General features: G+C 33.6%; 1 protein-coding gene across 4 annotated transcripts in view; it reads right to left on the reverse strand.

The window, feature by feature from the left end:
- Positions 1–27,354, reverse strand: part of NBEA (neurobeachin) — a 664,301-nt gene that overhangs the window by 469,230 nt on the left and 167,717 nt on the right. For all 4 annotated transcript variants that reach the window (XM_068984682.1, XM_068984685.1, XM_068984684.1 and 1 more), the window contains exons 12-18: positions 23,313–23,465; positions 21,219–21,387; positions 20,714–20,793; positions 19,930–19,992; positions 19,736–19,833; positions 15,982–16,074; positions 983–1,091 (exon numbers count right to left, since the gene is read on the reverse strand). In XM_068984682.1, coding sequence (XP_068840783.1) covers positions 983–1,091; positions 15,982–16,074; positions 19,736–19,833; positions 19,930–19,992; positions 20,714–20,793; positions 21,219–21,387; positions 23,313–23,465 — 765 coding nt within the window. The remainder of the gene's footprint in view (positions 1–982; positions 1,092–15,981; positions 16,075–19,735; positions 19,834–19,929; positions 19,993–20,713; positions 20,794–21,218; positions 21,388–23,312; positions 23,466–27,354) is intronic.

The following is a 27,354-nucleotide window of genomic DNA, read 5'->3' on the forward strand; positions in this document are numbered from 1 at the left end:
CACCAGGGAAGTCCCCCAATGAGTTTTTTTTGTTAAACTTCTTTTAAGTAACAAGAAATTACCAAAGCTGACCATATAAAGGAAAGACAGAATTCTAAAACATTTACTGACTTTTCTACTAGCACCCAAGCTCTATGAGTGCAGGATTCCTATACATCCTTTTCACTGCTACATTCCTAGCAATTAGCAAAGTGCCTAACACACTGCCCATAGTCAATAAACATCTGTCACAGTAAAGAATGAATAATCATATATAAATTATGCATATATGATTTTTCACTGTATTTTAGGCTATACCCTGTGTTTACCTTTTTTCTTGCATGTATTAAAAAACCCAATGAAATTATATTTAATAATGATATCACTTTATATTATGACTTAATTTCATGACTTAGGTTAACACACAGAGTTTTGAATGAAACTTTTTAAATAGTTCAACCTAAAGTCATATAGAAAACTTTGAGGAAACTATACAAGTTACTTGAGAGCTTAGTTATACATAGCTACTTATAAAAGTTGAGGATGGAGAGTAAAATAATCAAGAGACAGGGATGGATGGCCCTTTCAAATCAGAAAAAGATCATGGCATCCAGCAGTGGCATTAAGAAGACAGGACATTTACTTAAGTATACTATAAATGTGTATCAAAAAGGTACTGACTGAAAATTAAAAATAACCTACTATTATTAAAATAATAAACATAGGGCACATGCATCCTTGTCTTCACTCCCATACTTTTATTGAAACAAACACTTTGTTGTATAAATACTCAAAGAAAAGGCCTAGGCACAACATAGGAAGACTGCTAAATAATTGTACAAGGATATGTTTTAAAACAAAGTTTTAAAAATGTAACTATGCATTCATTATTTTTTAAGAATTACTACCTTTTTAGATTAAATGACCAACTACTATTTCAATCACATAGAGAGCTTCCACTGCATACGTTTAAAATTCTCATCACACATTTAAAAAATTTTACCTCATAAAGTGTGTTGTATGTGGTCACAGTCACAGTGTTTGTGTGCAACATCAGCCTTTCTCCAAGAAGAGTGAAAAGGCTGTGGGTATGCATGATTTCAACTTTTCTTCTGAAGAAAAAGGGGGAAAAACATAATACTATTAAACACACTGGATTTTCTAACCATATGGCTTTCAGGGTAAGTAGTAAAATCTATAAGCAGATACAGAATTACAGAAGTGGTTATGTTTACTAACTTTCATCTTCTAAAATAAATGATAGTTTATAGCATAGCTGCCTTCTAAATTACCAGGACTACTACTTAAATACTTCTCAAAACATCTGCACAAACTGAAATGTTAGGTATACAAATTACAAAATATTATATAAATGTTGACAGCCGTAATTTTCAAATTTCTAATAACTATTTACGAGTTATTTTATTATGCTAAATTGGTTTCCCTTAACACATAGAGCACAAAGTTTTCAAAGCCTTTCTGTCCAAATTCTATGAAATAATCTATGTAAAACTTTAATAACAAAAATTTCAAATTATGGTTAAAAATGAATACAAAGCAATTTGGCAGAAGTAAAGGAAACTCATTACTGCTTGTATTTGTGGCTCATTTAACTGCTCCTCCAACAAATCCATACCTAGAATTTTTGTTGTTGCTCAGTTGCTAAGTCGTGTCCAACTCTGCAACCTCATGGACTGCAGCACAGCTCTATTAGAGACCTCCTGGAACACTTGGCTTGAGCCCAGGGAATTACTACTCACCTCTCATTCACATCACTTTCTTACAGGTCTGGATCTTCTTGGCTCTCAACCCTCAGTATTTCATTTCTTACACTGATTTTCCTTGTTGTTTGGATTTGGCAACTATGACATAAACTGACTAGATAATCACCAAACTTTTGTTCTTTTTTTCCTGAGCCCATAGCTGTACTGTAATTCTAGTCTCTACTGCAGCTAGGTGTGGCCTCTAAACTGAGTTCTAGTCAATGGAATTTGAGCAGAAAATTTGTGGGTCAATTTTAGGTCTAGGCCACAGAAAAAACTCTTCCCCATAGAAGCAACACAGAAGCTTTAAGTTAAGGATGAAGAGGTACCAGATGAAAGGAGCATCACTTACAGAAATCACCTACTGAGGATACCTACTTGGCTCTTAAGTGAATTAAAAAGAAACTACTAGTGTGGTAAGTTACTAAAACTTCACTGTCTGTAACAGGAGCTTTTGCCATCTTAATATAGAAATCAAATAATGAACAATTTATCTGGACACCAGTCACCAGGAAATCCTCTTCCATTAGCCTTCTAACTCTACAATACACAACACAAAAGAGGTAGGACAGCTGATACCCTCAACTCAATCCTCCTCAGCCCAGAAGGGGAAACAGCAGCTAGGGCAAGTGTCTAACGGGTGTTTGCAAAACAAATAAGACTGGGAAGTCAAATAGTTATATGTATGTCACGGCAGATGGATATTACAGGATTACCAAGGGGGAGACTTTGGTCTCTTCCAACTCAAGCCACACCTAAAGAAAGGAAGTCAGGCACTTTCATTTGTATCTGGTCAGGAAAACACAAATGCCAATATATATCCCTTGATATATCTTTTTGATACACAGAACTGGTTAAATTAGGCTATCTGAAATTTAGGGCAATCTCTTAACTGTGACACTACAATTTCAACTACTAAAGAAATGCATGCTTTCTTGATTATCTTCTACAGTGTAAATGCTTATTCAGGAGCTTAATTTCCATTCTTCGGGGGACTTGAAGAATATTGTGTTTACACCAGGGAAGAGATGAGGCAGCTTCCTCTTGCAGTTTCCTTTAAAACAATGCTCACCAATAAACGCTGCTGCACGGCAGTCAAGATAAAGCCAAAAATGGCGTTCATCATTTCATGCATAAAGCGGGTACACTGGCTCTATAAATCACATGATTTTGTTTCACATAGGACTTCTAAGGAAAGACCCAACTCTATGCATTCAGTCCATCAGCAATGCATGAGGACTGCATTGTGGTTCTGCTTTTATTCAAACCAAATTATCTTCTATTTTTCATTGTGATTTCTTTTTATACACAGGAGTTATTTACAAGCGTGGTATTTACTTCCTCTAGCAATTTCACAAACCTTGTGATGAAAACATTTTCTTGTGGTGAAATCTATTCTCTTAGAAACTTTCAAATATACAATAAAGTATTGTTAACTATAGTGACCATACTGTACACTTCATCCCCAGACCTCATTTATCTTACAACTGGAAGCTTGTACCTTTTAACCTCAATCTACTCATTTCTCCTAGTCTCTACCCTGCAGGCTGTGGGAAGCACCCCATTTGTTCTCTATGAATGAGATGGCAGAGTATTTGTCTTTTCTGTCTGACTTATTTCACTTAGTATAGAGCCCTCAAGATCCATCCAAGTTGTGCCATATGACAGGACAGCTTTATTTTTATGACTGGGTAATATTCCACTTTATAAATAAAAAAAAAAAAACAGGGAAATCTACAGCCTAACTATCCACGTTTCCTTTATATCTATTCATCCACAGATGAACATTTACGCTGTTTCCATGTCCTGGCTATTTGCAAATAATGCTGTAATGAATATAGGGTACAGAAATCTCTTTGAAATTCTGATTTTAATCCCATTGTATATAGATTCCCAGAAGTGACATCATTGGACCATATGGTAGTTCTACTTTTAATTTTTTTGAAGAATCTCCATTATGTTTTCCATAGTGGATGCACTGACTTATATTCACATTAACAGTGCACATGGACTGTTTTCTTTGTGTCTCTTACCCTTTTGATAACAGTCATTCTAACAGGTATGGCTTAGATTTGCACTAGGGATACTGAGCACATTTTCATGTACCTGTTGTAGGTCTTCCTTGGGAAAATGTCTACTCACATCTTCTATTTCTAAATTGGGTTGTTTGCTCCTAAGTTTATTAAGTCTTTATAATTTTATATAAATATCTTATCAGTGATATGATTTGCAAATATTTTTCCCATTCAGTAGGTTTCTTTTTCATATTGTTGATTTTCCTTTGCTAGACAGAAATTTTTTAGACTGACATAATTGATTATTTTTGCTATTGTTGTAAAATTCATAAAACCACTGCCAAGACTGACATCAAGGAGCTATGTTTTCTGGTGCAATGCTCAAGTCTTTAATCCATTTTGAGTTATTTTTTCTTTTTCATTTTGAGTTAATTTTTATCTAATGTGTAAGGCAGAATTCTAGTTTCATCCTTTGGCATTTGGTTGTCCAGTTTTCATGAACCTTTGCCCATAGTTCATCAGGGACTCTATCAGATCTAGTTCCTTACAACTTTTTCTCACTTTCACTGTATAATCATAAGGGATTTGATTTAGGTCATAACTGAATGGGCTAGTAGTTTTCCCTACTTTCTTCAATTTAAGTCTGAATTTGGCAATAAAGAATTCATGATCTGAGCCATAGTCAGGTTCTGGTCTTGTTTTTGCTGACTGTATAGAGCTTCTCCATTTCGGACTGCAAAGAATATAATCAATCTGATTTCAGTGTTGGGCATTTGGTGATGTCCATGTGTACAGTCTTGTGTTGCTGGAAGGGGGTGTTGATCAAGACCAATCCCAAGAAAAAGAAATTCAAAAAAGCAAAATGGCTGTCTGAGGAGACCTTACAAATAGCTGTGAAAAGAAGGGAAGTGAAAAGCAAAGGAGAAAAGGAAAGATATAAGCATCTGAATGCAGAGTTCCAAAGAATAGCAAGGAGAGATAAGAAAGCCTTCCTCAGCAATCAATGCAAAGACATAGAGGAAAACAACAGAATGGGAAAGACTAGAGATCTCTTCAAGAAAATTAGAGACACCAAGGGAACATTTCATGCAAAGATGGGCTCGATAAAGGACAGAAATGGTATGGACCTAACAGAAGCAGAAGATATAAAGAAGAGGTGGCAAGAATACACAGAAGAACTGTACAAAAAAGATCTTTACGACCAAGATAATCATGATGGTGTGATCACTCACCTAGAGCCAGACATCCTGGAATGAGAAGTCAAGTGGGCCTTAGGAAGCATTGCTACGAACAAAGCAAGTGGAGGTGATGGAATTCCAGTTGAGCTATTTCAAATACTAAAAGATGATGCTGTGAAAGTGCTGCAACTCAATATGCCGGCAAATTTGGAAAACTCAGCAGTGGCCACACGACTGGAAAAGGTCAGTTTTCATTCCAATCTCAAAGAAAGGCAATGCCAAAGAATGCTCAAACTACCACATAATTACACTCATCTCACAAGCTAGTAAAGTAATGCTCAAATTTCTTCAAGGCGGGCTTCAACAATACGTGAACTGTGAACTTCCTGATGTTCAAGCTGGTTTTAGAAAAGGCAGAGGAACCAGAGATCAAATTGCCAACATCCACTGGATCATGGAAAAAGCAAGAGGGTTCCAGAAAAACATCTATTTCTGCTTTATTGACTACATCAAAGCCTTTGACTGTGTGGCTCACAATAAACTGTGGAAAATTCTGAAAGAGATGGGAATACCACACCACCTGACCTGCCTCTTGAGAAATCTGTATGCAGGTCAAGAAGCAACAGTTAGAACTGGACATGGAACAACGGAATGGTTCCAAATAGGAAAAGGAGTATGCCAAGGCTGTATATTGTCACCTTTCTCATTTAACTTATATATGTAGTACATCATGAGCAATGCTGGGCTGGAGGAAGCACAAGCTGGAATCAAGATTGTCAGGAAAAATATCAATAACCTCAGATATGCAGATGATACCACCCTTATGGCAGAAAGTGAAGAAGAACTAAAGAGCCTCTTAATGAAAGTGAAAGAGGAGAATGAAAAAGTTGGCTTAAAACTCAACATTCAGAAAACTAAGATCATGGCATCCAGTCCCATCACTTCATGGCAAATAGATGGGGGAACAGTGGAAACAGTGTCTGACTTTATTTTTGGGCTCCAAAATCACCGCAGATGGTGACTGAAGCCATGGAATTAAAAGACATTTACTCCTTGGAAGGTAAGTTATGACCAACCTAGACAGCATATTAAAAACAGAGACATTACTTTGTCAACAAAGGTCCATCTAGTCAAGGCTATGGTTTTTCCAGGAGTCATGTATAGATGTGAGAGTTGGACTGTGAAGAAAGCTGAGCACTCCAGAATTGATGCTTTGGAACTGTGGTGTTGGAGAAGACTCTTGAGAGTCCCTTGGACTGCAAAGAGATAAAACCAGTCAATCCTAAAGGAAATCAGTCCTGAATATTCATTGGAAGAACTGATGTTGAAGCTGAAACTCCAATACTTTGGCCACTTGATGGAAAGAGTTGACTTATTTGAAAAGACTCTGAGGCTGGGAAAGATGGAAGGAAGGCAGGAGGAGAAGGGGATGACAGAGAATGAGATGCTTGGATGGCATCACCAACTCAATGGACATGGGTTTGAGTAAACTCCAGGAGTTAGTGATGGACAGGGAGGCCTGGCATGCTGCAGTCCATGGGGTTGCAAAGAGTCAGTCACAACTGAGCGACTGAACTGAATTGAACTTGGTCCAGTTTTCCCATCATTTACTGAAGAGATTATTTTTCCTTCGTTCTTATGTCTTGGCTCCTTTGTCAAGAAGTACTGGTCATGTATTTCAGCTGTACTTCTGGACTATTTTGTTCCATTGACTTATTTATGTGTCTGTTTTATGCCAAGAGTATATGGTTTTAAAAACTGTAAATTTGGATTATAATCTAAAATCAGGAAATGTGATGCCTTCAGCTTTGCTCATTCTCAAGACTGCTTCGGTTATTCAGTGTCTTCTGTGGTTCCATAAACATTTTAGAACTGTTTGTCAATTTCTGTAAGCAAATGCCATTTTCATTTTGATAGCAATTGCATTCAATCTGTAGATCATTTTGGGTAGTATGGGCATTTTAACAAAATTGATTCTTCCAAACCATGAGCATGGTATATCTTTACCTTTGTCTGTGTCTTCACCTTTTTTTTCTTTATCAATGTCGTAGTTTTCAGTATACAGATCTTTCAACTTCCTTGGTTAAACTTATTCCTAGGTATTTTATTCTATGAAATCTTTCATTCTTTCTATACATACTTAACCTCCTTTCCTATTTGTCATCTTTGTTTCTAGGTGTTCCTTATACATATTTCTTCTAGTTCACTAATTCTTTCTTAAGTTACATAATCTGTTTAACATGTCCATGGAGTTGTTAAGTTAGTACCTTTTCATTTCCAGAAGTTATTTGTTATTTGTTTAAAAGCTAAATAGCTTGTTTCAATATGATCTTGTCTCTTAAGAATTATAACTCCTATTTTGTTTGATATTCATTTTTGGCATATGAGAAAATGTTCCTTACTTTTGTGTACTGAGCTACACATCTGAAAGGAATTTTGTTATATTTTCCTCAACATCTTTAAGATTTTAGTGGTACAAAGTGTTTCATGGTATCTTTTTTACCCATCTTGTTTCTTCTCCAATTATCCTTAACAGTCCTGGTAAGTCTTCTATGCCTTTATATTTTCTCTCATTTTATGTTTTTGGTCCATTCTTTGAGATCTTCGGTTTACTAATTTGGATGAATACAGAAAAATAATAATTTAAAGAGGCAGAATGTCACCTTTGGTAGTCTACTTGAATTTCAGATGCACTTCCAAAAAATAAAGTTGAGAGATTCCATCAAAGCTTCCACACTAGTTCTATTTCACTGAGTACATAACTTGATTCTCTCTTATCTCTTGTCTCTTTTATGCCCCTTCAAACGAGTTGTTATCTCCTGTTTTCACAATGTTGCACTCAGATCCCCCTGGTGTAAATTTTATATGAAGTCCCTCCCTGAGGTTGTTGTAAGGCAAAGGTCCCTCTAAGCACACTGATCTGAAGTATTTAACTTATCGTGGTGTAGGTCCTGAAGCCAGCATCCTAGCACTCCAATATCCTTTTACTTCCAATATCCTTTTACTTTTACAAGTTCAAGGACAAGGAAAATTCCTCCCATCATTTCAGGAACCTCTTGCCATTCTGATGGTAACTTACAGAGAAGTCAAAGTTAATATGCCTTGGAAGGAGAAGACAGAGGAGAGGAGAGAGAATGGAAGGCAGAGATCGCTGAGATCAAGAATTGCTGCATTTTAGTCTTTAAGTTAGGCTACTAACATACTTCATTAGCCATTTGTCAGTACCATGGGAGAGAAAAAACCCTCACAGATTGCCATTTTTACTCTACTAGTACCCCAACAGAACATCAAGACTCATTTACACCTACCCAAGTACCTACAAAAGCCAACATTTTGGTAGAAGAGAGCCAAGCTTGGCGTTTAGAGTAGATGAGAAGACAGCTTTTTTTTTTTTTTTCATTCTTTTAACTGCTGTATCCCCAGAATCTGCATCAGTACTTTTTACTAACAGACAATAAACTGGACTAATTTCAACTAGTCCAAAAAAGAAAGAAGCTATTAGGTTAAACAACTATCAACACATAACAGGCAATTGCTAGAATGAACAACTAACAGACAGCATTTTGATTCATTTAACTACCAATAGGATACTTTTGAGTGAAATTATCTTTTAGAATTCATCCAAAAGCAACAATGTTTGAAGTTTAAGACATTAGACAAACATACTTGTTTGAGAAACGTTTATTTCCACAATAAATATTCAGTAACATGTACTTAAAAAATTTTAAGCTGAAATCGTCATCGTTTCACTATGGTACAATATTGGGCATTTTGATCATCTAGTTGAAACATTTGTCAGAATTCTGTCCTGAGAGTAACTGTAATTAAGCCATCTTCATGAAGGGCCAGATTGGCTTTCTATTCAAGCACATATCAAAGAGAAGGTTACTCAATTTTCTATGTCTTTTTATTTTGAAAATTCTTAAGATTAACAGAAAAGTTGAAAGGATAGTACAGAGAGGTCCCTTGTATTACTTAACCAGCTTTCCCATATGTTAACATACCTAATCATGGTACATATGTCAAAACTAAGACTGAACACAGGTATAATATTATTAACTACAGCCTTTATTTAGATTTCATCATGACTTTTTTTTTTTCTCTGTTCAGTATCCAATCCAGAATACCACTGTAAATTTAAACCTTTCTGGTCTTTAGCAGGTTCCCATCCATTGTGTTTCATGTCTTTTAACAGTTTTGAAGAGTACCAGTCAAGTATTCTGAAGAATGTCACTCAACTGGGAGGCATATGATGCTTTCTCATAATTAGACTGAGGTTATTTGTTTCTTAGAAGAATACCACAGAGATGAAGTGCCCTTCTCATCATATCGCATCAGGGAACATGCTATTAAAATGACATATGACTGGTGATGTTAATCTTATTCAATAGTGAAAACTCAATCAGATTTCACTATTTTTGGAAGTTAGCTAGTAAGCCCATCCCTCACTCAAGGAGAGGGGGTTTAAGTTCCATCATCAAGCAGTGGGAGTAACTACATTTATTATTTGGAACAGACTTCTTAATTTTTACGAGAGATGCCAAACCTATCTCTAGTTCAGCTCACAAAGTATATGGATTATCTCCCAAGCTGTGTCCTAGGTACTAAGAGAAATCAAAAACTCAGTAGAGACGACCCCATCTAGACTTCAGTTTAGTTTCACCCACAGACACAATTTCGCTTCACTATAGAATGATTCCCCCATACACAAATGAGATGCTGATTTTGGGTGATATCTTATTTTTTAACAGTTTTAAAGATGTCTCTCTTAGGATTGTAGGTATATTAATTATGGCACCTATTTCCTGCTATTAATAGTGTTTTGTTTCAAATCCTGAAATACTAGTAATGATTAGATTATAATAGAAACATCTCATTTCTATTTGAATACCACTAGTGTTTCATACGGAGAAGGCAATGGCACCTCAGTCCAGTACTCTTGCCTGGAAAATCCCAGGGACGGGGGAGCCTGGTGAGCTGCCGTCTATGGAGTCGCACAGAGTTGGACACGACTGAAGTGACTGAGCAGCAGCAGCAGTGTTTCATATTTATATTTGGTGTCAGGTATGTAAGATATCATAAGGAAGAAATATTCTTTCATCAAAACTGCACTTTAAATAATTAACCTTTTTGTTAACTATTCAAATTAGCATGTAGCAATATTCTGTAAACAATTATATTTATTATATAGTATACATTTTAATGATAAAGGTCAATGAGGGAAGCAGTATAATTTTATTCATTTATAGGGATAAAAACTGAGATTCAAAGATGTTTCTGAAACCGTTCAGAAAACACACGGCTAAGGTAAGATCCAAACCTAGGCAGTCCAACTTGAGAGCCAATGAACTACATGTATATTATTAATCAATTATATCTATTAACCATCAAGCTGTATATGCTTTAAAACACTTAAGTGTTTTTTTTTCTTTTTACTACTAAATTTAATTTCATAGTAACACTGATATGAATTATTTAAACTGTGCTCAGTTCAGTTCAGTTCAGTCGCTCAGTTGTGTACGACTCTTTGCAGCCCCATGAATCGCAGCACACCAGGCCTCCCTGTCCATCACCATCTCCCGGAATTCACTCAGACTCATGTCCATCGAGTCAGTGATGCCATCCAGCCATCTCATCGTCGGTCGTCCCCTTCTCCTCCTGCCCCCAATCCCTCCCAGTATCAGAGTCTTTTCCAATGAGTCAACTCTTCACATGAGGTGGCCAAAGTACTGGAGTTTCAGCTTTAGCATCATTCCTTCCAAAGAACACCCAGGGCTGATCTCTTTTAGAATGGACTAGTTGGATCTCCTTGCAGTCCAAGGGACTCTCAAGAGTCTTCTCTAACACCACAGTTCAAAAGCATCAATTCTTAAATTGTGTAGGTAAGTATTTAAGCCTAGTCCTGCTTCATCATTCTCCAATAGATAACTCATTTTAACTAATCAGTCATTGATTGTACTTAAGTAATTCCATTTATAATGTAATTCCTTTCAAGATTTTAAAGGCACTTTTTACATTCAATGTTTGTAGTTTTTTAAACAATTTGTTCCTGAAAAATTGTTTCTATAACTAACATCAATATGATTAAAATATTAACATAATCTATATATACCTTCATTTCTACCAACTCCCCATTAGAAACCACTGCTCTTGATTTATTTCCTGTGAATTCGACTAGACTTTCTCACTGCAAATATAATAAGTACTATGTTCTCATGTTCTCTTCTTTAAACAAAAATAGCATCTATTAATAATACATATCCATCTTTACTATTTATTTTTAATCTTTTAACAATATAGTTGTTATATCTGTATGTAGAGACTTATCTCATTGTCTTATAACTACATAGCATTCCATTTAATAAATGAACTGTAACTTATTTGTTAACAAATTCCCCCATTACTAGAAATTTATGATTTCTCCTAACATTTACTATTATAAACAAAGAAAAAATGAATAACTCTGAATAGCTATCATTTCACATGCCTGCAACTGATGAATTGTTAGGTTAAAAAGCACATGTATTTGTAATTTTGACAGATATCAACGAAAATAAACTGCACTCTATATGGGGTTATACTAGTTATGCTCTCGTTAGCAATGTGTGAGATGCTTGCTCTTCCCATGTGCCTTGCTAACAGAGAAGGATTCTGAATTTTGAGATTTCTATCCATCTAATACATGAACAATGTGCTTAGTTTTAGATTGTATTTCCCTTACTACAGGTAGAATTGAGCCACCAGGGAAGCCCCAACAGGTAGAATTACATTACATACATATATATTCTACTAAAGGCAGAATTTACCTCCTTTAAATACTGATGTGCCACATGCGTTTGCCTCTATAAACTGTTCCTTACATATACCCTTGCCTATTTTTCTACTGGGTTGTCTTATCAATTTCTAGAGAAAGCTCATCATGTAAGATTCTTTTAACTTCCTTAGTTTCTATACTAATTAAGAAAATTATCACTGATTTTGTACATTCATTATGTTTGCCCTTTCTTCAGTTGCTGAGTGGTTAGCTAGCCATTTTTATTACAATTTTTTAAAATCAGATTTTAAATGATTATGTCTTTTAAATCTTTAATTCCTACTTTCTAATTTATTATTTCCATTTATTGTAATTCCTTATCTAACATTTATGCTTTAATTATTTTATTCTGTATTTCTTTTCTATTGTTCCATAGCTATGATATTCCTCTAAGTACTTTGCTGCTGCTGCTAAGTTGCTTCAGTTGTGTCCAACTCTGTGCGATCCCACAGATGGCGGCCCACCAGGCTCCTCTGACCCTAGGATTCTCCAGGTAAGAATACTGGAGTGGGCTGCCATTTCCTTCTCCAATGCATGCACACATGCTAAGTCGCTTCAGTCATGTCCAACTCTGTATGATCCTATGGACAGCAGCCCTCCAGGCTCCTCTGTCCACAGGATTCTCCAGCCAAAAATACTGGAGTGGGTTGCCAGTTCCTTCTCCCAAGCACTTCTTTAGCTGTATTCAATGGGGTTTTGAAGTTGTTTTCTAAAAATTCTGCAATTTCAGTGTACTTTATCTTTGACACAAAAGTTAATAAGTTTTAAATGTCTAGGAAGAAGAAACTTCATCATTTTTATTTTATTCCTATTTTCAATTTTGTTGCATTTTAACAAGAAAATCTTAACTGTTTTGTCTCTCTGTTTTGGATTTTTCTTTGATCCCTGCTACACCCTACCATGTCCAGCCTCCCTAGTGGCTCAGATGGTAAAGAATCTGCCTGCAATGCAGGAGACCTGGGTTTGATACTTGGGTTGGGAAGATGCCTGGAAAAGGGATGGAAACCCACTCCAGTATTCTTGCCTGGAGAATTGCATGGACAGAGGAGCCTGGCTGACTACAGTCGATGGGGTGGCAAAGAGTCGGACATGACCGAGAAACTAATACTTTCACTTTCATACCAAGTCAAATTTTCATTCATGTTCTATGAGCACTTGGAGTTACAGTCTTTATTAATATGGTACCTACTGACTTCAAGCTATATTAATTAGATTTACTTTATTATTTACATTACTCTCCCTTTTGCCTTTTTATGGACTGGGGTGAATTAGAGTTTGTTTTGATGTTTTAAATTATTAGTGATTATTTCTCCTGTAATTTCTGTTTCATGAAAGTTTCAACCTTTAATATTATAAAGTATCTTTGTTTATATTGTTTATTGCTTTTTGGCTTGAATTCTAACTTGTCCAATAATAAAACCATGATTCCTGATTTTTTTCATTTGTATTTTTGTATTACAGTTTTGGGTTTCCCAGGTGGTACTAGTGGTAAAGAACATGCCACCAATGCAAGAGACTCTAAGATATGTGGACTTGATTCCTAGATAGGAAGATCCCCTGGAAGATGGCATGGCAACCCACACCTTAATTCTTGCCTAGAGACTCTCATGGTCAGAGGAGCCTGGTGGGCTATGGTCCATGGGGTCACAAAGAGTCGGACACGACTGAAAGGACTTAGCATGCATATGCCACATTTTATGCTTCTTAAATGTTATAGATTTTAAAAAAATCATCCATTATATGCATTGTTCTCAGTTTTATTTATACAGTATTTTTTAATATATAGACAACATTACAGGTTTCTTTTTTTTCCTTTCTTTTTCTTGGCTGCATGGCATTTGGGATCTGTTTCCCAACCAGGGCTCAAACCTGTGCCCCCTGCATTGGAAGCACAGGGTCTCAACCACTGGACTACCAGGGAAGTCTTGATGAGCATTACAGTTTTAACTGCTCATCTTTGTTGTTATACAGGAATAAGAAGTCCTTTATGTGTTTAGGCAGTTCATGTATTTCCCAATGATGAGCGATGATAAAATCTCCATATTTACTCAAATTTTCCTCTCTCCTAAAGCATCAAATTTTATTCAACAGGCCTACACTTTTATTGTCAGCTTACATGGATATTCTTTGACTCTTTGAACTTTGTCTAGTTTCCTCCTTTCCCTAGTCCTTTCTCAGTTCATAATAACAATAGAATTTCTACCTTATTAGGGCATACAAAAAGGAAATACCAGTTTGTTATTTGTTTTAGTCTTAGTTTTACTATTAAATTAATTCAGTGTTCATCAATAGTACTTGGCTGTAGTCGGTCCAGTCAGTCCTAATTGGCTGAACTTAACCCCAAGTAATTTTCTCAAGAATTATTCAGAAAAACAGTTCCTTGCATGGTTAAAAATTGTTTGGCAGCATACTTTTATGTAAAGGATACTCTGGCTTCTATTTTCTTGAGTACTTTATGGTTATTGCTTTCCATTTTCTACTGCTGGTTATCATAGAGAAGCCTAAGCCCAGAGTAACTATTTTTTTTCCTTTAACTTGTGAATGTTGAAAAAAGGACTTTAAAAAAATATTTATATTTAAATCCAATAGTATACTTTTCTACAGACTATTTCAAGAAAGCTTTTCCTGGTACACAGCATATACCCTTTAATGTGGATGGCAAGATCTATATTAGAAGCTCACTGAATTATAGATTAAAAAAAAACTTGTTTAGTTACATTGCTCTGCTTTTCTTATTTGGAAACTCTATTTATGCCATTAATGTTTTGGAATTTCTATGTCTTCTGGATCAATCATTTCCTCTTTAATCCTTCTGAACTCTTTTATATTCACCCAGGCACATTATTTGCTTTGTTTTCATTTTTATCTTCCATGTATCATACTGTGCTATCCACAGAGTTGCTCTTCCTTGAGCATCTTTCAATTTCATTTTTGTGTGTGAGTTTTTCCTTCCAATTTGTTTCAAAATTTTATTAGCTCATGATTCAACATTTCAAGGTTATTCCATCATTTCTCCTAACTTCGTAAAATTCTGCTTTGGAGCTTCCTTTTCTCACAAGAAATTCTTTCTTACTTTTTAAACTTACAGTAAAAATTTTAACTGTATTTATTGTGTACTTCATGGCAATATTTTCCAGTGACTATTCTTCATGTACTGGTTAGTTCTGCTTATCTTTTCCACATTTCTATGTTTTAAAATGTGTGTTTCTTGACAATGTTTAAGAGGTTGCATATAGGGAAGAAGCCTTTATTAATTATTCCCAATCAATTTCCTATTCTTAATCAAAGTTAAGAGCCATATCTCTTTAAGTTAAAACTGAATATGCTCTCACTCCTGGTATTCTATCACCTCGTAAACTTACAGTTCCTCAAGTACGCATTACTCTTTTCTACAATCCTGGCTTTGTTGAACTATTCTCTAGATCTGTAATATCACTATTCTCTCTTAACTACTGATTTGGTACCAAAATGAAAATAATATTTTCTTTCCTAGACTATTTAGCATGTTAGACATGTTTATCTGAATGGTGTGAAATTTTCATTAGTGTTATTGATCACTCTCCACAATTCAAAATACCAAAAAAAATTAGCAATTCAAAAATTCTGAGAGGAACCCTATCCATCCTTACTAAGTGGCAGTATTTGTATATAAATGGATTTGTTTTTGTATATAAAATGTATATAAAATGGATTTATACAACACTATTCATGCACAGGACAACATAGTATGAAAAACACTCATTATATCAGCAAGTGATTTTTTAAAAGATTTTTTTCTCAGTAAATAATTTTTAAAGGTGTCTAAACTCTGGACTTTGGGGGAAAAAGGAATACTGTAGGATCTTCAAATCACAATAAGCCTCAAAATTAGAAACTAATACAAACAGATATTAAATATTGACTTAGCTGTCAGCAAAACCTCAATATACATATTTGCCTGTGTCAAGAAAGCTTCATTGAAATCATATCCCCATGTCCTTTATTTGATGAAATATGTTCCATTATCTTTAAAAGAACAATATTTTCTTTCCAGCATGCAACAGGAATACAGTAAATTACTTCAGTGTGATAAACTGTTAAACATTCTTTTATAAAATGTTTTTCTTTTTAGCACAAGAAGTTATTACTTTTCATTGTAACATCATTCCAATCAAATTTATGTGTTATTAAATCAGTAAAAACAAAATTTCAGTAGATATTTCTATAATTCATTATGGAAAACATCAACTTACTTGTGACCTAAATGCTTCAGAAAATATCCCAGAACCTTCAGAGCTTGAACCCAAATACTTTCACTTTTAGAGGCCAATAATTTGTAGATTACCCTAAAATATATAGAAATAAATGATCTTTTGAGAACATTTAAATATTAAAAATATAAGCACTGTATACTTTATAAGGAAATTATAAATGTATAAAACATAAAATATCTCAGAATTTTAAATTATTTGAAAAAAGTTGAAAACTAGCATATTAGTTTTCTTTATATTTGAACTTCAAATACATACTCAAAAGGACAAAGCAACTGGTTGTTCGTAGGTAATGCCTCCCAGCACACTGAATATAATTTTCAATGTTAAGATGCATGCTCAGTTAAACCACATTTCTTCTATTAGAATTTCCCCTAACATTTGTACTTAATGACCCTTTTTCCTGGTTATGGCTAATTGGACCACAGGAGTACATACCTGCTCAATTTTTCTTTTCTGAAAATTTGGAATAAATTCTGAGAAACAATAGCTAATCTTTGTTGGGCTCTTGAATTAGGAAATGATTTAGAACAGAAACTGTAGGACAGCCTTGCTCTGTTCACAAAGGTGAGTCTGTATACAGAAGAATAAAGCAGCTATACAGGAAGTAGCAGAAAAAGCAAACTTGTTTCCTCAAAGAGTTTCAATTCTTGGTTCCTACGCAAACGTGTTGTACAACAAAGTAACACATGAACTAACTTACAATCCCTTCAAATAATATTTATATGTACTTCAGAAATTTTATCTTTTTTCCAAAAAATAATTTTTTTTTCCTGTATAGCGTGTGCATACTTAGTTGCTCAGTTCTGTCCAACCTGACTGTTGGCAAAGTATAATTTTCCTATCATTTCAGGGACAGTAACAGAGAAAAACAAATAACTGAAAGTTAATAACTCTATCTTATGTTTAACAGTAGCTTATACTATTAGAAACAAAATACTGTTGATAATACTGTCTTATTACTCTACTGAAGAACAGATGATGAGAAGAGTGATTACTTCCTTCAGAAGATAGTTTTTTAGAAAAGCCTCAAGTTATTAGCATTAGTCACTCAGTCGCGTCCGACTCTTTGCGACCCCACAGACTGTAGCCTGCCAGGTTCCTCTGTCCATAGGATTCAGGCAGTAATACTGGAGTGGGTTACCACTCCAGTTCTTGCCATTCAAGTTCTTAAATGAATGTAAATTTACACTGAAATATACTTTCAGAATTATTAAGGACCAATATCAGTAATGGAAAAAAAAGACAATTATGAGAACAGAAAAGTTATTATTTTATCATTGATGTTTTAGTCACTGAGTCGTGTCCAATTCTTTTGCGACCCCATGGACTGTATGCAGCCTGCCAGGTTCCTCTGTCCATGAGATTTCCCAGAAAAGAACACTGGAGTGAGTTGCCACTTCCTACTTCAGGGGATCTTTCTGACCCAGGGATCGAACCTGCCTCAGATGCACTGGCAGGTGGATTCTTTACCACTGAGTCAACTGGGAAGCCCATAGAAAAGTTATACATGTCAAAAAAAAAAAAAGAAATATTCAGGGAATCATAAAAAGAACATTCAATAGCAAAAATAATCTTGAAAACAAAAGTAAAATCTCACAGCATAAAAATGTGACTGTGCTCAAAATATGTCATCAGAAACTCCACAGAATTCCTATTCTCTAGGAATAACTTTGAGTTTAAGGGATAAAAAGGTATAAATACATCTGAGATCAACAGAAATTATGATTTAACATTTGAAACACGAAAGATCTAAGGCCATCAGACATCTATGCTACATAGGATTTTTTTTATAATAAGTAGTTATTTAAAAAATAATATGAAGAATGAATAGGAAATTTACCAATGATTCAGTTAATGACTGTTTATGAAAGTGAAAGTGAAGTTGCTCAGTCGTGTCCGACTCTTTGCGACTCCATGGACTGCAGAAATCCAGGCTTCTCTGTCCATGGAATTTTTCAGGCAAGAATACTGGAGTGGGTTGCCATTTCCTTCTCCAGGAGATCTTCTCAACCCAGGGACTGAACCTGGGTCTCCCGCATTGTAGGCAGATGCTTTACCGTCTGAGCCACCGGGGAAGTACTTACAATATAATAAGATTGCTAGCTGAATTCTAGTTAATTTGCTCTAGCCTACTATATTCGGCCAGAAAATGATGTAAAAAAGAAACTATGTATTCTTTTCTTTGAAGATTTTGAGATGCAAAAATATTACATTTTTTGATGCTCAGTTCAGTGTTGTATATTACCACAAGGTCTTCTTTAAACCCAGTTTAATATTATCAGTATTAAATTAATGCAATCTTTGTGTTCACTTCTTAGTATATATGAATTATAATTAATCAAAAATTTCCCCACACATAACTGTTACCCTTTAGTTCCTATTTTCTAGGGTACAGAATTTAAAATTGCATACCTAATATGTCTATTTTTTCCATATTTTAAACCAGAACCTACATTCTCTACATTCTTTTTGAAATGAAAATCTAAAGTAGCAAATTTTTCATCTTTGTGACTGTTTTTAACATACTGGTAAGAAACAATGTGACATGTTCAGCTGGTGTCAACTATGAGAAACATGATTGTACCACATGAAATTGCTATTATTCAGTAAAATCACTAAGTTTCTGCAATTTCATAGAGTTCAACCTCACAGTAAAATATACTTGCAGTTGTTACTAATGAAATGTATAATGCTATTATTCAAATAGATTAGTAACCCCATGGGTTGTAAACTCAATGGTAAGAGTGATGTCACAAGATGGATATCCACATAGAAATAAAGTGATGGCTTCTCTAATTTGAAAAGGAAATCCTTCAAGATTATAAAGCTGTTATTTGCTGATATAAATGACCAAGTAAAAGAAGCACTAATAATACAGTCTCTTGACAGTTATTAATATATTATTTCCAAACTCTTTTTATAACCTGTGAAAGCTCACTGAATTAATGTGGCATAACCTAGATTTCTTATTTATATAAATAACTCAGATTCCAGAAAAAGTGAGAGAATCCCTAAGAGGCTAGGTTATAGGTTTAAAGTACTTAAGAATACTAACCAAGAAACTGTTTTACTCATATCTACACAATTACTTTACAATCAACATAACTAAAGCTTTCAAATTCTTCGGTTTTGGATTCTTATTCAAAAACATTTCATTCCCATCTTCCCATCACACTGCCATTGTCCTAGCTCATTATCCTTAATACTTATGAATAAAATAATTTCTCTACTGGTCTTGCTACATTAGTTTTATCCCTTTCCAACTCATTTTACACATTGCTCCTTGGAAAAATAGCAATCAGCAATTCATTTCTATATTCAAAATTCTTTAGTTTTCATCACCAACAGAAAAAATTTAAAGTTCTTACCATTAAATGGATCTTTCAGACTGGCCACTCTCTACCTCTTGAGCCTAAGCTCATAGAATTTTCTAGAGCTCTCTTTAGCATGCCCTCTCATCTTTTTGTCAAAATATTTGCTCTTTCAACTTCTTGAAATGTCTTTACTATAGTAACAATATAATTACTCTTTTTTGAGACTTGAGACTCATTGTCTATACATTTCATCAGTTTCCTGGGTATTAGGAGGATTAATGACAGCTTTCTCCATCTATTCCCTTCTTATGTGTAAGATTTTTCTATATATACTCAAAAGTTAATTGAATAGGATTATTCTGGGAAGCATACCTATACTAAATTAAACTCTACTAATGATACTTATATTACATTCATACCTTATTCCATTTCTTTGATCAAAGGCTGGTATCATTGATGCTGGGTGTTCTGACATTAAAGCCACTAGTAACTGTAACACATCATGAATATTTTCATCCTGCATAATAAGGATTATCAATATTTATTCAATAATAAATGTTTTCTAATGCATTCAATAAAATTGTTAATATGGAAGACCCAGACCATATCCTACCTCATGCATTGTAAGCAGGTAATTTAATATACTCTGAAGTTCATCTTCCTTGACCCCTCGATCCTAATTTAAAATATATATATATATATTTAATTTAAATCTAAAATTAAAACTTCAATTAAAGACTACATCAAATTAATCATTTTAAAATAAAATATAAACTACTTAAAAGTAATGATGCTTTAATTATAATACTCAGACACTTCATAACCCATAGGCTATATCAAATCAAGTTAAATAAGTAAATACTTAGAAAAGTATATTTATTCATCTAAAATTGATATTTCATTGAATTCACTATCCAAAATTATATTTTCTCCATCTAAGTATATTCAATCACTATTTTCTAATCTCATAATCTTTTCTTAAAATGATGCAAATTATAATAAGACTTTACAATATCAATTACTGTGTATTTTACCTTTATTTTCTATATATCTTAATCTTTAAAAAATCCTACTGTGATAAAATATATAACATATGACTTCTAAAACAGAAACACAGATGATTTTCTAGAATAAAATCTTCACGCTCAATTTTCATGCACATGTTCCTTGTCCATTTTGGCTACATCCCTCAGTATGGAGACTTTCAGAGAATATTTAACACAAAGTTTAATGCAAAGTGAAGTTCGACAAGAGTTAATACTAAAATTTACAGAATATTGAAAGTAATTCATGAATTGAAGGTAGTTATTACTGATTTTACAATATTGATTTAAACTCTGGCAAAAATTCTTTTCACTTAATATACTGCAATTTTGAATTATGTAAAACTGTTTTACCTTTAGTATAAGCTGTTTCAGGAAAAGTAACATAAATGCCCGCAGTGATATAATTTCTTTTTGTGATGGCCGGGGACCATCTAGAATAAAACAGAAATTAAAAAAAAAAACCAAAAACCTAGCTCATTATTATTATTTAATAATAAGCTTAATGAAATTATGTTGTGATATTATGGAAAATTTAAGTTATATACATTGCAATTATAATATAAATTAGTAGTAATTCTGTACATTTTCAACAATAGAGAATATAAAGTTTCAGATTTTGGAGATTTCAAATTGCTTACTAATGTCAGATTTGGGGGAAAAATTATTTTTTTTAATTATATTACAATTCACTGATAAATTATAACATCTGTCTTACATGGATACAGTTCCCTACTTTTATTAACTTAATAAATTCCCTCTTATGCCTCAAATCAAAGTTTTCCCAATATTTCTTTATCCAATTTCTTTCCCAATTTCATCACCATGCACAACTTACCTAGGTAAATACTGTACTTACCTAAACCTTTGGGTGTAATGCCACTACTGTCAGCAGGATTAATGACCCAGTAGTAATATTTTAGTGTATGCATAAGCTGTAGTACTGTTCCTACTCTGCGTATGGTGGTGTAAATGGTAGCAGTTCCAATAAATTCAGCAGACAAATAAGTGTATAGGGAAAGCTGAACCTAGTACAGGATATTAACAAAAATTTAAAATAAATTTAAAATGCCTCAAGTGTTTACATTAAAAATACACATTCTATTCTAATTTAAATGTAAATCTATATAAAGGCTGAGAAAGAATCATCTATTATGAGGTTAAAAATAATTATTTATTAAGTGTTATTTATATTATAAAGATAATCTGCAATCAACACATTCTAATAAAATTTATTTTACTAAAGGTAATAGCTCTTAAAAATAAAATAATTTTAATTAACTAAATAATTCTACTGAAATTACACCTGATAGCAAAATCAAATTATTTAAAAAGCCAGCTAGACTAAAGCCCTTAATCAAAGTACAATGTAGCAGTTGAAAGGAACAGAATATCAGTCAGCTATATCATATTTAGAAAAATTATACATTGTTGTCATAGACCCTAAAAGTTCCCGTAATTTCAAATTTTCTTAACCTACTGTCACAGTATCAGAATCTAACATGTAAGTATAAAGATGACAAGTTTAACCACCCTGTTTAAAGAATGAACAAACACCAGGTTTGACTTTTACCACAATAATTACAATGACAAACCATAAAAAAAATAGAACTTTGAAGTTATGTGGGAGACTTGAAAATTATAAAAGGCACCTCAAAAGGTCCCTTGATTTCTACTAGAATAAAAGAGAGCTAAATTCAGGTATGTAAAATAATAAAAATGTTATGCTGATATCTAAAAAATTATGAATAAATTTCTTTTAAAACAAACATTTTTACATATCATGCTACCATGATAAAAAAAAAAACTATGTTCAAATAGAAGGAATTTTCCAGCCACAATGATGACAATTATTATGATATAATTAGTTATCTAGTATTTTTTTCTTTTCCTAATCTTAACAATCATTGTACCAGATTTTCTTTCTTTGAAAGGTTATAAGTCATTATCTAATGACTTCAGAATGCATTTATTAAATCAAGCCTAATATTTTAATATTTTTAGCATTGATTTTTCAAGAGTTCCTTTTATATTCTGAATGTTTTTAATCACTATTTTCTCCAACTTTTTATTTTGAAAAATTAAAAAAAAATCATTATGTAACTATCATAAAAGATTTACCTACTGTTAATATTATTCCACATCTGTTTCCTTTATTCCTATTATATAATACATTAGATGTATAAATATATTTTGATAAAACTGTTTTTTTGATGAAATGTTTGACAGGAGGTTGCTGGCATTCAGACACTTCACCACCAAATATTTCAATGTGAATCTCCTAAGAATAAGGCCATTCTCCTACACAGAACATAATATAATTCCTCCACTCAGTAAATTTAACATTTACGCAATACTAATATCTGAATCGAGGCTCATATTTAATGTTTCCCTCTTATCCCAATAGTTCGACATTGTAAAATACCCCCAATCTATTATTTATTTATTAACATCATCTATGGAGATCATTTAACAAAATCCTTAATTTTGATATTATCAAATGCATTACTTAAAAGAGTAATTACTTAAAAGAGAGGTTTGGAAGGTCTTAAGAACCTTTTGACGACCATCAAACTGTAAAGATATCTTTCAACAATTTCTCCTATAAGCTTTATAGTTTTACCTTTCAAATTTTGGTCTTAAATCTAAGTGGGTTTCACCTTTAATAGGTTAAGAAATACAGCTTTCATATTTTTTTAGCAACCATCACCACTATCTAGTTCCAGAACTTTCTCATCACTCCATTAAAAAATATGTAATTTTTAACTATAGTTCCACTTATTTTAATATTTGAGCATTTACCTTTTTGATTTTAATACTGCCTAATATGACTGCTTCAGACTGACTATAACATAAATTGAAAAATTTCAACATTTTCTACTTAATAGTTTAGATCCAATAACTATATATTTATAATTTACAATATTAAAATAACTGAAGTTAAACAGCATACCTTTGCAGGTGTATGTATCCAGATGGCTGGGTTGAATAAAATGTGATCACAAAGCTGCTTCAGCAAAGGTGCTCCGTGAGATAAACCATCAAGGTATTTTGCAAATGATAAAAACTGCTCCAAGACAGCTCTAGTTATATGAACTCTTGATGACTAAAGAAAGAAAGTAGAATTTCAAGCTCATGCTTTTCATTTAGTATTCAGGAAATATGCATGTTTTCCAGGTATGCTTCTTGGCACTGAGGAAAGACTAGTTAACAAAACACAAAACTGGAAAAAAAAAAAAAAAACTCACATTCTAATAAAAGAGAAGACAAGGACATCCAATAAACTTAAAAAGGTAAAACATGTAACATAATAAATATAACAAGTGTACGAAAAGTGTGAAAAAAGAACATGAAGTGAATGGAAAATGTGTGGAAGGGTGGTTTAGAGAGATTTTACTGAGAAGGTAACATTTAACTAATTTGAAGTATAAGGCTAGCAGGCTAGCAATGATTTGCATTAGTAAGCTGTGTGACAAAACACCAACACTGAGATCAGCAACAGTCTGACAAAAGTCAAACCAAGCCTTAGAATATAACTTTAGATGAAAACTTCGTAAGATGGAAGAAATAATCCTAAAAAAATAACTGTTATTGCAAGGGGGAGGGAGACAAAGATAAATAAATATGTGAGTTACAAAAAAGCAGATTGGTCACTCACTTTAAAGGAACTTTAATACAAAAAAATAATACTACTTTAAAATTCTAAACTATTTTAATCATGGATAGGGGAATAAGGCTATGGTTTTTCCAGTGGTCATGTATGGATGTGAGAGTTGGACTGTGAAGAAAGCTGAGTGCCGAAGAATTGATGCTTTTGAACTGTGGTGTTGGGCTTTTCAACTGTGGTGTTGGAGAAGACTCTTGAGAGTCCCTTGGACTGCAAGGAGATCCAACCAGTCTATTCTAAAGGAGATCAGCCCTGGGTGTTCTTTGGAGGGAATGATGCTTAAGCTGAAACTCTAGTACTTTGGCCACCTCATGCTCTGATGCTGGGAGGGATTGGGGGCAGGGGGAGAAGGGAACGACAGAGGATGAGATGGCTGGATGGCATCACTGACTCAATGTATGTGAGTCTGTGTGAACTTCGGGAGTTGGTGATGGACAGGGAGGCCTGGCGTGCTGCGATTTATGGGGTCACAAAGAGTTGGACACGACTGAGCGACTGAACTGAACTGAACTGAACTGAACTGAGGGGAATAAAATTAAAATAACAGACCAATAGTTAGAACCTGTCTTAAGAGATCAGATTTTAGCCTTAAAAGTTGTCATGTGTTTATAAAAACACATAAGTGATATAAAATCAGATTGACCATTATGAACATATTCATTTGAAGAACTAATTCATAATCTGGAAATAAGCTTTTAACTTCTCCACCTAATTAAAAGATATGCTTAGAAGCATCAGGTGGAGCCTTTAACATTAATTTTAAAAAAAGTTACTTTGTTCTTCATAGCAATTAATACTGTTGGTAGCTTTTTTTAATTCTAAACTTTATCTTTAGGACACATTTTTCTACAATTGTGTTTTATTGGCCACACAAAATCCTACCAGGCATAAAATGAAAGCTCTCTTCAACAGCATGAAAGCTCTCTTCAACAGGATGTGACCTTTCCCTGTAAGTATGCAGTACCTATTCCTTCTACCTTGGATAACTGTTATTTACATACCTTTCTTTCCTGATATTAAAAAAGGATACTATTTTATTCATCTTTTAACTGTCTGGAACCTGCCATAATTCTTCACTAAATGTTTAACTGAATTCATGTCAAATTCAAGAACAGAGTAAGAATAAAACAGGTAAGACAAAACACTGATCAGAAGAGGATAGAAGGATATCCAATTTTGTTTTAATGTTTTAATTAAGATAGGTTGATTGAAACTATTTTTAAACTATGATATTTGCTTTCATTTTGTCAAGGAAAGCTATTTTAAAGAGATTTATTCTTGAATAATTTATAGTTAGTTCCTTAGTCACTCAGTCGTGTCTGACACTTTGAGACCCCATGGACTGTATCCCACCAGGATCCTCTGTCCATGGAATTTTCAAGGCGAGAATACGAAGTGGGTTGCCATTTCCTACTCCAAGACAATTTATAGTTATAAATCTGTAAAATGCAAGCTCTGAAATTTAAACTATATGATGTTACTTTAGTGTGGCAACTGAATACATAGTTTCCAAGAAGTGCTATATAAGGGGTGAATAAACACATTTGGAAGCATAATCTGGAAAGCTAGAAAAAACTATTTTATTATAATATCTACTCCAAAAGTTATTAAGCCAAATAAGAGTGAGTGATGAATGTTACAGAGAGAAATTGCTATGCAGTAAAAAGAGGTCTTCCCCACCCTTAGAGCAGCCCACAATGAAATGGATTGCTAGAAATGTTTTTCAAGAACCTCTTCTATCTCTCTCTCTATATATATATATAGATAGATAAGATAGATATAACATGCATCATATATCAAGCAAACTATAAGTTGTGGGAAATTATTTTAATTACTTGAGGTGTATCATAAAGTAGTCAATCTTCATCATCCATTTAGCTCCTTCTGCACACCAAGATCTATCAATCATGTGTATTATTGTTGTTGTCAGAGAGACAGCATCAAAATTTTCACAACATTAAGTTCAAAGGAGACTGAGACCTAAGCTGATTAGTCAAACTGGAGGGAAGGATCTTCTTTAGTAATTGGGAGAAAAGAGCTCTCTCCACTTGGATATGAAGGCTTATAGCGCCAAGTCGGCCCAGCAACTCTATGACCACAAAGAATAATAGCTACAGAACAAAAGCATAACTGTAGGTAGTAGTAGAGAGATAGAGAAAAACCTGGTCTCTGATGACATACATAATTGACACTTAAGACAAGCTAACCCTGAAGTCCAACTTACTGGATATATTTTGCTGGCTGTAATGATCTATTTTCCAACCTTCCCCATCCTATTTCTGTGCTTCCAGTGGGTTTGGCTAGTTGAAGACTCCAGAAGGAAATTAAAGGATAGGAAGGAAATGAAGTCTGGGACATTCATCTCCCTGGCTTCACCCCTATAGGTCAATACATTATATTTCTTTATTAAAGGCCACACTCTAGTCAGGCATACTTCTCCTATACTTAAAATAGCTTTCTGAGTTGTGTTTGAAACATACATTCCTTTCATCTCTTCAAATTTTGATGATTTCCTTTAACAATGCTCAGAAATCTTTTAAAGAGCCTTGTATTGAACACTTTCAACAATCAAGTTTGAGCACAGCATCTGTTTCCTAACAAGACAACTGATAAGCCACCTATCACTAGACTTCTAGTTACACTAGCAAGCATATTCCCTTAATGTTTAAGATAATTAATCAAATTCTTATTAACCACAATAAAAATACTGAATACATCAAATTGCCTCTAAGTTTTTTTTTTTCAAATTCATATTTTGGCAAATAAAACAAAACAAAAATACCTTAAAAGTTTTTCATGAAATAGTCTAAACATAATGAATAAGATGGCCTCTCATTAGACTATTTTCTTTAATAATTAACTTGCATCTTCCAAAACAAGGATAAAGCTAAGTGACAGTTAACCATTAACTTGTTATTAGTTGATAAATAAAAATGGGACTTTATTATCTACACTACTCACCTAACAGATGATTATTTAAAAATAAAACAGGTGAACATTAATATAAGAAAAAAAAAGTTATTTATTCTTTTCACCTGATGCTGGGAAAGATAACACAAAAGGAGAAGAGGGTGGCAGAGGATAAGAAGGTTAGATAGCGTCACTGACTCAATGGACATGAATTTGAGCAAACTCTGGGAGATAGTAAAGGACAGGGAAGCCTGCAGTGCTGCAGTCTATGAGGTCACAAAGAGTTGGACACAACTTAGTGACTGAACAATGACAACAATTATTTTATGTAATCAGATAAATACATAAGCCCTTTTCATTTATTTAATTCAACAAAAATGTATAAAAGGAGACATACTTTTAGGTAGAAGATACAGCA

The sequence above is a fragment of the Capricornis sumatraensis genome, chromosome 12, assembly GCF_032405125.1.
Source record: "Capricornis sumatraensis isolate serow.1 chromosome 12, serow.2, whole genome shotgun sequence".
Lineage (NCBI taxonomy): Eukaryota > Metazoa > Chordata > Mammalia > Artiodactyla > Bovidae > Capricornis > Capricornis sumatraensis.